The sequence below is a fragment of the Talpa occidentalis genome, unplaced genomic scaffold (genome assembly GCF_014898055.3).
Source record: "Talpa occidentalis isolate TD23 unplaced genomic scaffold, MPIMG_talOcc4v2.1 talOcc4.9, whole genome shotgun sequence".
In the NCBI taxonomy this organism is placed as follows: Eukaryota; Metazoa; Chordata; class Mammalia; order Eulipotyphla; family Talpidae; genus Talpa; species Talpa occidentalis.
Window position 1 is genome coordinate 33,078,250 of NW_023605305.1, and position 12,724 is coordinate 33,090,973.

The following is a 12,724-nucleotide window of genomic DNA, read 5'->3' on the forward strand; positions in this document are numbered from 1 at the left end:
GAGCAGCCGGGAATCGAACCGGCGCCATAGGGGCTGCGGGCAGCTTCGCAACCCAGCGCTCTACCGCTGCGCCACCGGGGAGGCCCGGCAGCTTTTATCTTGATGTTGATTTTGCTCTTTTGCTTCCGGGCTTGTCTGGTTGTTTCTGACCCTTTTCTGTGGGTCCCCACAGGAAGATGCTTTAGACTTGTGGCAGGCTTTGGGGCCTTGTTCTGGGCCAATCCCATATGGATGGACTTTTACCCACGAGGGGACGGGTAACTTTGGGTGCTTCATTTAGAAACTAGACTCTTTGCCTTACCTGTATTGTTTCCTAGTTTTATTTTTTATTTTTATTTTTAAAATATTTATTTATTTAAGCACTGGGTACAGTCAGAAGCGCGGGAGGATGAGAGAATTCACCAGAGCCAGAGCGGGTGGCCGGGGGGGGCGGGCAGAGCAGGCAGAAGGACCGAAGTACACTGCTGAGGGGAGCAGCGGGCGGCAGGAGAGGTCTGCGCACCGTGCGGGACCCTCCTCCGGTGGCCGGGGAGCAGCCGGGGATAGAACTGGCGCTGCAGAGGCTGTGGGCAGCTTCGCAACCCAGCGCTCAACCGCTGCGCCACCAGGGAGGCCCTGTTTCCTAGTTTTATTAAAGTTCCTTCCCATTAAAGTCTCATATGTTTTGTGTTGATGCGGCGGATGGCAGAACCCATTTAGAATAGGCAGGTTTGCGGGGCTTGGGCTACCCCTCTCCCTGTCCTATAACACAGTGAGTGACCTAAAATTGGGCTCGCAGCCTGTGGGTGCCATCACTGTGGCGCTAAGATGCGTCGTGATCGGCGCCCGCGGCCTTAGGGCGGGCCTGGAGGGCGTGTCCTCCAGCGGCCCCGCCCCCGGGGGCGGGGCGTGTGCGTCGCCACGCCGGGCTTTTCAAATACCCTTGCGCTGGGGCCGGAGAGGCGGGATCTGTGCGTGCGCTGCCCGCGGAGCCGGCGCTCCTCAGCTGCCTGTCGGCGCGACCCCGCTCCATTTCTCGCGGGACCCGAGCCCCGGCTCGACGTCCGTTCTCTCCTCGACGCCCGGCGCCGGGGTCGCCATGGTTCACTTCTTACACCCGGGCCTCACGCCCCGTCTCGTCATCACTCCTGACGCCCACAGGGATGCTCTGAGCCGCTGCGTGGTGCAGGTGAGCGCCGGGCGGGCGGCGCGGGCACGCGGGCCTCGCGGGGGCGTCCGCCCCTGCCGAGCGCGGCGGGTCGTCTGGGGCCCCGCGGAGGCACTTGTTGCTTAGTTTGGGCCGCGCGAGGCTGAAATCTGACGAGGCTGAGCCCCGCTCGCCTTCGCCCGGGAACTGAGGGGGGGTTTTCTCAGCCTTCGGGGTCCAGAGCGCTGGCCATGCGCACCTGAGGAGACGGGCCTCGAGGGCCGAGGCCCGCCCCGCGTCACCGCGGTCCACCTGCTCCTTGGGTCTCCGCTGGCGCCTGTGCTTGCTGGAGGCTGGCGTGCAGTTAGGCGTTAAGTGCTGGCCTCGACGCTACGCCTGGCCTGTAGTAGGCGTTGGCGTTTAGGGTTGCCATGAACCCCCAAACCTCGACCGTGCTTCCACGTGGGTTGTGCACACGGTATCCCCCAGAGGCTGTGCGCCCGCGACTCCTACTACCTGAGCCCAGTGGGGAACTGGAGCCCCGCACCGAAATTCCTTCAATTTCACGCGTTTCTTTACTTTATTTTTGAATTCCCCGAATGCCTGTTATTACTGAACGCTGAGCCGAGCAAGTCAAAAGAGTGTGTATTTGGCGCCTGCTGTGTATAAAGTGTTGCATTTTTTAAAAAGATTTACTTATTTATGCATACAAGAGCTGGGGTACAGGCCAGAGGTGTGTGTGTGGGGGGGGAGGGGTGGAGATTCACCAGAGACAGAGCAGGGAATAGAACAGGCAGGCTGACTGAAATACACTGCTGAGGGGAGCAGCGGGGGAGCCAGGAGAGGTCTGCTGCGCCATGTGGGTTGCTCCCTGCTGGGGATTGAATTTGTGCTGCAGTGACTGTGGATAGCTTCATAGATTGTGTCTTAACCCCTTGCACCACCAGGGAGGCCCAAGTGTTGCATTTTTAAAGCACTCCGGGTAGTCTCTTTCGTAGGCCTTGGTAGTCTCCATTTTAGGTTTGTTGTGTCCGGAAGTTGGAAACGCTTGGTTGGTTTGCTCGTCACATCAAATGTTGTCAGACTTTACTTTATACAACATTTGAGGGCCATCCGCTGGGGATCCAAAATATGCTGAATGCTTAAAACGGAGTAACGGCCAGTATTGTGATTGAGTTTGTGCTTTACATACTAAAGACTAAAGACTTTTTTGTGTCCTGTAAAGATCTAGCCTGTACTTCTGTATTCACTTTTTAAAAAGATTTATTTATGCATACAAGAACTGGGGTGTAGGTCAGAGGTGTGGGGGTTGAGAGGATTCAGCAGAGACAGAGTGGGGGGGCAGAACAGGAGGATCTACTGAAATACACTGCTGAGGGGAGCAGCGGGGGAGACAGGAGAGGTCTGCAGCGCCATGTCAGTAACTCCTTTGTGGGCTGGGCTTCACAGTGCTGTGCTTAACCCCTTGTGCCACCAGGAAGGCCCCTATTGAAACTTTCATTTTTTTTTTTTTTTTTTTTTGTGGGACCCTCGCCGGTGGCAGGGGATCAATTGGCGCTGCAGAGGCTGCGGGCAGCTTCACAACCCAGCGCTCAACCGCTGCGCCACCAGGGGAGGCCCTCATGTGTTTTTTTTTTAAAGATTTATTTATTTGTTTGTTTATTTATTTATTTTTTATTTATACAAGCACTGGGTACAGTCAGAAGTGCGGGAGGGTGAGAGAATTCACCAGAGCCAGAGAGAGGAGCAGAGCAGGCAGAAGGACCGAAGTACACTGCTGAGGGGAGCAGCGGGCGGCAGGAGAGGTCTGCGCGCCATGTGGGACCCTCCTCCGGTGGCCGGGGAGCAGCCGGGGATCGAACCGGTGCTGCAGAGGCTGCGGGCAGCTTCACGACCCAGCGCTCAACCGCTGCGCCACTGGGGAGGCCCTTTTTTTTTTAAAAAAAAAAAAAAAAGATTTATTTATGCATATAAAAACTGGGGTACAGGCCAGAGGTGGGGGGGGGTGAGAGGATTCGCCAGAAACAGAGTGGGGAGCAAAACAGGCAGACTGAGTGAAATACATTGCTGAGGGGAGCAGCGGGTGAGACAGGAGAGGTCTGCTTCGCCATGTGGGTTGCTCCCTGGCTGGCCAGGGATCGAACCTGTGCTGTGATGGCTGGGGTCAGCTTCATAGGTTGCATCCCTTGAGCCACCAGGGAGGCCCTAAAAATAAATTTTAAAAAAAGAATTGTGGGGCCTCCCCTGGTGGCACAGGCCGTTGAGCGCAGTGCTGTGAAGCTGTCCGCAGCCCCTGGCCTGCCGGGGAGATACCACAAGATGATGTGGCAGGCCTCTCCTGTCTCGGCCACTGCTCCCTTCAGCAGTGTATTTCACTCAGTAAGCCTGTTCTGTTTCCTGCTCTGTCTCTGGTGAATCCTTTCACCCTCCTGTACATCTGGCCTATACCCCGGTACTTGTATGCATGAATAAATCTTAAAAAAAATAAATGTGGGCCTCCCCGGTGGCGCAGCGGTTGAGCGCTGGGTTGCGAAGCTGCCCGCAGCCTCTGCAGCACCGGTTCGATCCCCGGCTGCTCCCCGGCCACCGGAGGAGGGTCCCACATGGCGCGCAGACCTCTCCTGCCGCCCGCTGCTCCCCTCAGCAGTGTACTTCGGTCCTTCTGCCTGCTCTGCTCCCTGCTCTGGCTCTGGTGAATTCTCTCACCCTCCCGCGCTTCTGACTGTACCCAGTGCTTGTTTGTATGTATGCATAAACAAATAAACAAATCTTTACAAAAAAAAAATAAATGTGATAAATCACATTAATAAAAAAAGATAAAAATTATTAAAAAAAAGGAATCGTGGTCCATTCATGCAATGGAATACTTCATAGTGATAAAAAAGGAATGAATTATAGAAAAAAAAACTTGAGTCAGCCACAGTGCACCATATAGAATGAAATCAGATCGAAATGACCTCTGTATTGTGTTGATTCTATTTAAATAATATTTTGAAAAAGACAGAGAACTCTGGGGACAGAATCCAGGTAAGTAGTGCTTGTGATGGATTGGAGGGTTTGTTTATAAAGTGTCAGAAGGGAATTTTGGGGTGATGGAACACTTCTCTGTAATTGTGTTGGTACATGGTTGTATCTATTCATCAAAACTCAGTAGTACTGGGGCCTCCCCAGTGGTGCAGTGGTTGAGTGCTGGGCTGCGGAAGCTGCCTGCAGCCTCTGCAGCCCTGGTTTGATCCCTGGCCGCTGGCGAGGGTCCCACATGGCCCGCAGACCTCTCCTGCCACGCCCGCTGCTCCCCTTAGCAGTGTACTTCGGTCCTTCTGCCTGATCTGCTCCCCACTCTGGCTCTAGTGAATTCTCTCACCCTCCTGTGCTTCTGACTGTACCCAGTGCTTGTATAAATAAATAAATAAATAAATAAATAAATAAATAAATAAATAAATAAATCTTTTTTAAAAAAAAAGAAAGAAAACTCAATAGAACTGTATACCAAAAGGTAATTTTTGTGGGTAGCTGTATGTAATTTATACCTTATTTAAAACAAATAAAAAATGAATAAGAGAGAAGTGATTTTTAGCTTTCTAGAATAAACTGATTGGCAAAATTTGAGTATGAAGAGGAATAACTTAGGGCCTCCCTGTTGACATAGGAGTTTAGTCTCAGTGTCTCTGCACTGTCACTGCTATGGCCTGAGTTCGATTCTCCACAGGAGCTGGCCCGCATATGCTGCAACAGGCCTCTCCTGTCTTGCTCACTACTCCCATCAGAAGTGTATTTCAGTAAATTGGTCTGTTCTGCTCCCCACTCTGTCTCTGGTGAATCTTCTCACCCCTGCGCCTCTGACCTACACCCCAGTTCTGTGCATAAAAAATTTTTTTTTTTAAAGAGGAATAATTGAAGAAGATAATGGAGAGGCAAACAACACAGGGCATAAGTTGTATGTTTATGAAAATGATCCAATTGAGGAGGAGAGTTTGAAGGTGTATGAATGAAGAAATAACAGGAGGAACCAAGGCCAGAAGTATGGAATTCAACCAGCACATCTGGAAATGTTTGCAAGGCGGTACACTTTTTTCATGTAAAAGGGAAATTGGCAAAAGGTGAAGTTTCTAGCTAAATTTGATTGAGAGATGACTTCATTTTTCTTAGTGAAATGAGTCAAGGTTTGAGGAACAAATAGAAGGCATGAAATAATTCTTGACAGATTGTGGAAGAATCCCCTGTCTGAAGAGGCCATATAGGATGTTCAGCTACTAAGGACTCATTGTAAGTCAATGACTGTGACTTTTCCATGAGTCTTCCCCCTCTCCACTGAAGGTTAGCTGCTGGGTATTGCCATTATAATGGTGGATAGTTATTCCTGGAATGGAGTTTTGTCTGCAGAGTGTAATAGAAAGGAAACAGGAGTTGATGATATTTGTAAGGGAATAATTTATACTTTGGATCGTTGATGGAAATTAATCTGTTGAAAGTAGAGTGGAAGTGAATGAATTATTACTTCAAAGGTGGTAATCTGTTTGGCTTATCACACTATTCATGTCTAGTACAGTGCCTTGCCTGTCAAATATTTGTGGAAGTAATGTTACTATCTTTTTTTTTTAAGATTTATTTTTTATTATTTTTTAAAGATTTATTTATTTTTGCATACAAGAGCTGGGGTGTAGGCCAGAGGTGGGGTAGGGGTGGTGAGTGGATTCACTAGAGACAGAGTGGGGAGCAGAACAGGTGGATCTACTGAAAAACACTGCTGAGGGGAGCAGTGGGTGAGACAGGAGAGGTCTGCTGTGCCATGTGATTAGCTCCCTGGCTGGGGATGGAACTCAAGCAACAGTGGCTGGCAATAGCTTAATAGTGCTGAGACTCTACCCGTGGCACCACCAGGGAGGCCCTGCCACTATATCTTAAAGGAGAAAGGGATCATATGCCTTTATTCTCTCACTTTTCTGTCTGTTCTTGTGCAACACTCTAGGTTGGGTATGGCAACTCTTTTAAGTTGTGAACATTTTTGAAGATAGGAATCAACAGACCTTATCCTCTGGCACACATCGTAGTCACTGAATGAATGAACACGTGATCTACTTTAAGTTATCCCACCAGTTGTATTGAAATTGTCACATTTCTTGGTTATGTTTCCTACTAAACTGTTAGCTCTAAAAGGATTAGAACTGTGTCTTAATCATCTCTGTTTTTTTTTTTTTTTAAAAGATTTATTTATTTATTTATTTATTTATACAAGCAATGGGTATAGTCAGAAGCGCGGGAGAGTGAGAGAATTCACCAGAGCCAGAGCTGGGAACAGAACAGGCAGAGTGACAAAATACACTGATGAGGGGAGCAGCAGGTGCGGCAGGAGAGGCCTGTTGTGGCACGTGCGACCTTCGCGGGTGGCTGGGCATCGAACCGACACTGCAGAGCCTGCACTGCAGAGCCTGCGGACAGCTTCGCAGCCCGGGGCTCAACCGCTGCACCACCAGGAGAGGCCCCATCTCTGTATTTTCAATGGCTGCACAGAACAGAGGACAAGTTGAAGGACTTTGAAAACTTTTTCCCTTTAAGATACAACAGAAACTATAACCGATAAAATCTTCCATTCAGTTAACAGTTGGAATAAGGTGATTTCATTACATGTATAAATCATTAGATCCTTCATCAACTAACCTGATGTGTGGTATGACTTTATGTTGAATTTTTGCAAATGTAGTCTAATAAAGTTTGGGGTTTGTTTGCTAGGAGGAATCATCTCCCCATTCTTTGGTCAACATCTGCCTGAATGTCTTGGTTGCTAACTTGGAGAAGTTATGTTCTGAAAGATCTGATGGAACTCTGGGTTTTCCAGAGCATTGGAGTTTCCCTCAGGAAGTAGCTGATCGATTCCTAAGGGTGATGACTTGGCAAGGTAATTAAGATTCTTCTGTAATATACTGTTATAATACTTTAGTATTTGAAAAGCACTTCTACATACACTTCATGTTTTCCTCCTCGGCTTGTCAATTTCTAAATAGAAGCCAGCTGGTATTTGAATAGGGTTTGCATAGAGTGTTTATCAATTAGAGGAATATTGCCCCTCTTAACAGTTTTAAGTCTTTTGATCTATGTGCATGATGTCTTTGTATTATGTAAATCACCTTTAATTATTTTCACCAGTGTTTTGCTCTCTCAGTAATTTGAAATTGTTAATTCATGACCATGGGATATATTTTAGTTTATTTAACACTGATCTAATGTCTGTTTGATTTTAGTCTTAGTATAATGCTGGCTTCATAGAATGAATTAGAAAGTATTTTCTCTGCTTCTAATGTCTGTGCTTGCAGAGAATTGCTATAATTTCTTCCTTAAGTTTTTGGTAGAATTCAGCAGAGAACCCATTTGTGATTGATGTGTTGGTTTATTTTGGAAGGTTATAATTACTGATTCTGTTTCTTTGATAGAGAGGCCTGTTCAGATCATTTGTTTCTTTTGTGAGATTTGTCAGATTATGTCTTTCAAGGAATTAGCCTGTTCCTTTAGGTTATATTTATGGGCATAGAGTTTTCAGAGTATTACTTTTTTTTTTTAACTTCCATGGAATTCATTTTGAATAATCTGCTATTCTGGGCCTCCATGCCTTTCACATGTTTTTCTACCTTCTACTTCCCCTCTTAGCAAAGCCTTACCCAAAGCTAATCTTATCTGTACTAATTCAGTGTTTGGTATGAATCACGATTGTAAGTAATAACACTGCTATAGGTATCATTTATTTACCTGATGTACCTTCCTAGACTGAATAATCTGCCTGTGGTCATGGGTGTCTAGTTATCTTGTGTGCCCATTTACATAATACAGGATCTCATACTTAGAAGACACTTAGGAAATTTTTCCTAAATGAAATCTTAAAGAATCTACTCATTTCATAGATAAGGAAAATAAGTCCCAGAGGTAAGTGGCTTGTCAAGCTTGTCCACTAATTTGGTTAAAAATAATCATTAGTAGTATTATTTGCATGTTGTATGTCCTGTACTTATACATATTTTATTTTGTTTTTTCTGTGAACAAGGTTACTATGGATAGAAGTGGGAGCTCTACACAGTCAAACTGACTTTGATTCTTGGTTCTGCCACATAGTTTGATTTTTAAGAAAAAACTTAAAATTTTTAAAATTTATTTATACATACAAGAATTGAGGTATAGGCCAGATTTGGGGGGTGTGAGAGGATTCACCAGAGGCAGAGTGGGGAGCAGAACAGGCAGATCTACTGAAATATACTGCTGAGGAGAGCAGCTGGTGAGACAGGCGAGATCTGCTGCGCCATTTAGGCTCCCTGGCCATGATCATATCATGCCATAGTGGCTGGCGATAATTTGATAGCGCTGAGACTTAACCCCTGTGCCATGATAGTTTAATCTTGAACAAGTTACTTCTGAAAACTTTGGTTTTCTTAGCCATGCAACAGTATAATCATTCTTTGATAGTAATGATAGCAAAAAGTAAATGAGATAGTCTGAGTACAATGATTGGCACAGAGTAAGCAGTGAATGTTGTTATTAGCCTTTGGCCACATTACCTCCTGGAAAGGCATGGATATAGGTTGTTATTACAAGCTGGTTCTGGTTCTCTTATAGGTAAACTAACTGATAGAACAGCAAGAATTTTCCAAGGCAGCCAGATGAAACTGAAGCTGGTTAACATTCAGAAAGCTAAAATCTGTACAGCTACATTTATAAAAGCCTTCTGTCATCACAAGTTTACTGAACTGGATGCTACTGCAGTACACAATGACCTCCCAATCCCAGACATCCTAAGTGGACTCTGCAGCAATAGTTGGCTCCAACAAAACCTCCAATGTCTATTTCTGGACTCAGTGAGCAGCCCTCAAGATTCAAGACTATTGTTCCTTGGTCAGCTCACTGGTCTTCGCGTTTTAAGTGTTTTCAACGTTTGTTTTCGTAGTGAAGACCTAGCTAATGTTTCTCAGTTACCGAGACTAGAAAGTTTGGATATCTCCAATACTCTGGTTACCAACATATCTGCACTCATTAACTGTAAGAATCGACTCAAATCTCTCACAATGCATTATCTGAAATGCCTGGCCATGACTAAACCACAAGTCCTCGCTGTCATTAGAGAACTTAAATGTCTGCTTCATCTTGATGTTTCTGATCACAGGCACCTCAAATCAGACCTAGCTTTTCATTTGCTACAACAGAAGGATATTCTGCCTAATATTGTGTCACTGGATATTTCGGGTGGTATCAATATCACCGATGGAGCCGTAGAACTGTTCATCCAACAACGACCTGCCATGCAGTTTGTGGGACTATTGGCTACGGATGCTGGCTATTCAGACTTCTTTACTACCAAGCAAGGCTTGAGGGTTTGTTTTTTTTTTTTTTTTTTTTTTTAAAGATTTATTTATTTGTACAAGAACTGGGGTATGGGCCAGAGGTGTGGGGGTGAGAGGAGGATTCATCAGAGACAGAGTGGGGAGCAGAACAGACAGAGTGAAATACACTGCTGAGGAGAGCAGCAGGTGAATCAGGAGAGGTCTGCTGCGCCATGTGGATTGCTCCCTGGCCGGGGATAGCTTCATAGGTTGCGTGTTGACTCCCTGCGCCACCAGGGAGGCCCACTTGAGGGTTTGTTCTTTTTTTTTTTAAGATTTATTCATTTATACAAGCACTGGGTACAGTCAGAAGCGAGGGAGGGCGAGAGAATTCACCAGAGCCAGAGCAGGGAGCAGATCAGGCAGAAGGACCGAAGTACACCGCTGAGGGGAGCAGCGGGCAGCTGGAGAGGTCTGTGCGCCATGCGGGACCCTCCTCCGGTGGCCGGGGAGCAGCCGGGGATCGAACTGGTGCTGCAGAGGCTGTGGGCAGCTTCACAACCCAGCGCTCAACCGCTGCGCCACAGGGGAGGCCCAAGGGTTTGTTCTTAACTAAAATAAATTCATTACATTTGTTTAGAATATTATTAAGTTTTTGCTGAGTATCAGAATCAGTACTAGGTTTTAGAGAAAGAGATAGATTGAGAAAGAGAAGATAGAGAGAACTTAGTAATTACTATGTACTTACTCTGTGGTAGGTAGTAGAAATAAAACCTTTAGTTACAGTACTGGCTCCAAATCTTCTATTCTAGCTTATTAATGATAAATACAGCCACTTGACCTTACCTCATGTGTGTCAGATGCCATGCTGTGCATATTGTTTTCTGCTTTAGTCCTCCCATTTTAGGAAGCCCAAGGAGATTAAGGTACACACTGCAGTCATGGGACTTAATAAATGGTAGAGCTAGGACTTATATCTTTTTAAATCTGTAGTTCAGTGGTGTTAAATGCAGACATGTTAATGTGGCTATTGCCACTATCCATCTTCACATCTCCCTTCATCTTGTAAAGTTAGTACTTTATGTCTACTCTTTTCATCCCTCTCTTTAGCCCGGGCAACAACCATTCTACTTTATGTCTCTGATCTTGACTACTCTGAGTACCTTATGTGGAATCATATATTTGTATTTTTCTGTGATTGTCTCATTTTATTTAGCAATCCTCAAGGCGCCTTTCTTTATAAGACTAAATTATATTCCCATTATATGTGTCACATTTTGCTTATCCAGTTATCGACAATGGTCACTTGGGATGCTTACATGTTTTAGTTACCGTAAATAATATTGCTATGAACATGGGTATACAGATACCATCAGGCAGACTGACAAAATACACTGCTGAGGGGGAGCAGCAGGCGAGATAGGAGAGGTCTGCTTCGCCATGTGGGATTCTCCCCGGCTGGTATCAGACCTGCGCTGCAGAGGCTGCGGACAGTTTCACAGTGCAGCACTCTACCACCTGTGCCTCCAGGGAGGCCCTGTTCTGCTGGTCTTTATGTCTCTCTTTATGCAAGTATGCTATTCCCAGTTTGTTGGGTGTTTTTATCATGAAAAGCGTCTCACTGCTGCTACCCAGTATTATTATAAGAGTCATAAATAATCCTATTGAGGATACCTTGTTTGTAGTCATTTGCTTATCTCTTGCTGCTTTCAAAATTCTGTCTTTGAGCTTTGAAAATTTTGATGATGATTAGTCTTGGTGTGAGTCTCCTTTAATTCATCTTGCTTAGAGTTCCTTGAGTTTCTTAGATGTTTATATTCATATCTTTCGTTGTATTCGGTAAGTTATCAAACAGTCTTCTTTTTTCTGCTGGTATCCCACAGATCTCTTTAAGTCTGTTCTCTTTTCATCAATCTTTTTTTTTTTTTCACTTTGCAAGTTCCTTATCTCCCCCCTTTATTTCCTTCTTTTCCTTCACTTCCTAAGAATGCTGAAAATTGGGTCATATCTAGTTTTATTTACATTTTCCTTGTTGATTTTATGGTTGTATCAGGTGGGTATCATTATCTTCTAGATCCAAAGTCTATATATAGGTTATTTGAAATCACTATATTAGTGGTAGTAAGGAAGAGTTGTATTAATAAGAAATAAATTAAGTAAAAAGAACACTACTAACAAAGAGTCAGCTTTTTTTAGTTAATTTATGTGATTTTTTTCTGTCTCAATTCTCCTATATGAGTACTTAGAAGGTACATGCATTCATGGTTATTGGTTGTTTTGAAAATTTACATGCTGTTCATTATTCATTTGCGGTCTTATCTATAACTATACTATATTATAGTATAACTTAACTATAACTATACTATAACTATACTATAACTTAACTATATAGATATAGGGAAAGGATATTTGAGTGTAACCACTTATTTGTTTTATTGCATTTAACAGCAGTTTGTCGCTCTGAACCTATCTGTAAAAATGAGATTGGGGAGAACATTTACCTATTAAAATTATGGTGGAATGAGTCTAACATAGTAAAGCCCATGGGGCATTTCCTTAAACATCTAATATTGTTAGAAACCCTTGATACCCCTAAAAGCCTGTGCCCAAAGATGACCCATGAAACCTTTTGGTAACATCTTTTATTTTTCAGGTTGCTGGAGGAGCCAATATGAGTCAGATTTCAGAAGCATTGAATCGATATAGGAATAGATCATGTTTTATGAAGGAAGCCCTTTGTAGGCTCTTAACAGAGACATTTTCGATGCAAGTAACCAGGCCTGCTATTTTAAAGGTAATTATACCCTAGAAAGTTAGCTTTTAATTATTCTTAACTGGTTCAATTAAAGTTGTTCACCATACACATTGAATACAATAACAGTTAGCTTTTATGCCTTTATTTATGTGAGTCAGAGTATCTCATAGAAAAAGGAAAAAAACTTGTTTTAAGGCTCTGAATCTACATGTAATAGACTTGACTCATCCATTTTTTTAGAATTTGTTCTGAGAAGGGGATAGTGTACCATTGCACTATTTTCCCTAAAACAGAACATTCGCTGTGCCCTAATTATCTTAGGCAGCACTTTACACCTCTTTTATGATGCTTTTTTCAGTTTCATGTTTTGACATTCCTCACCAAGTGTTTTGTTTGCATAGCTTACCTCTCACAAAGTTTTATGCTAAGGAGTAGAATACAATTTATTCGTGTTTGTATTTGCTTACTTAGGCATTTGTTTTTCTCTTTAAAATCTGACATTGGTTTTTTTGAAAACAAACAAACAAATAGTATACAAGCAAG

At 44.3% G+C, this 12,724-nt stretch overlaps 1 protein-coding gene across 4 annotated transcripts in view; it reads left to right on the forward strand.

Annotated features, from left to right (window-relative positions):
• The window catches only part of ZYG11A (zyg-11 family member A, cell cycle regulator), a 36,510-nt gene that overhangs the window by 3,774 nt on the left and 20,012 nt on the right, over nt 1-12,724 (forward strand). The window contains exons 1-4 of one of the 4 annotated variants that reach the window (XM_037499716.2): nt 983-1,168; nt 6,857-7,022; nt 8,726-9,477; nt 12,080-12,220. In XM_037499716.2, coding sequence (XP_037355613.1) covers nt 1,079-1,168; nt 6,857-7,022; nt 8,726-9,477; nt 12,080-12,220 — 1,149 coding nt within the window. In that variant the 5' untranslated portion in view covers nt 983-1,078. Of the gene's footprint in view, nt 1-980; nt 1,169-6,856; nt 7,023-8,725; nt 9,478-12,079; nt 12,221-12,724 lie in introns of those variants that run through there. The other 3 variants (XM_037499717.2, XM_037499718.2, XM_037499719.2) reach the window with 3 other exon arrangements.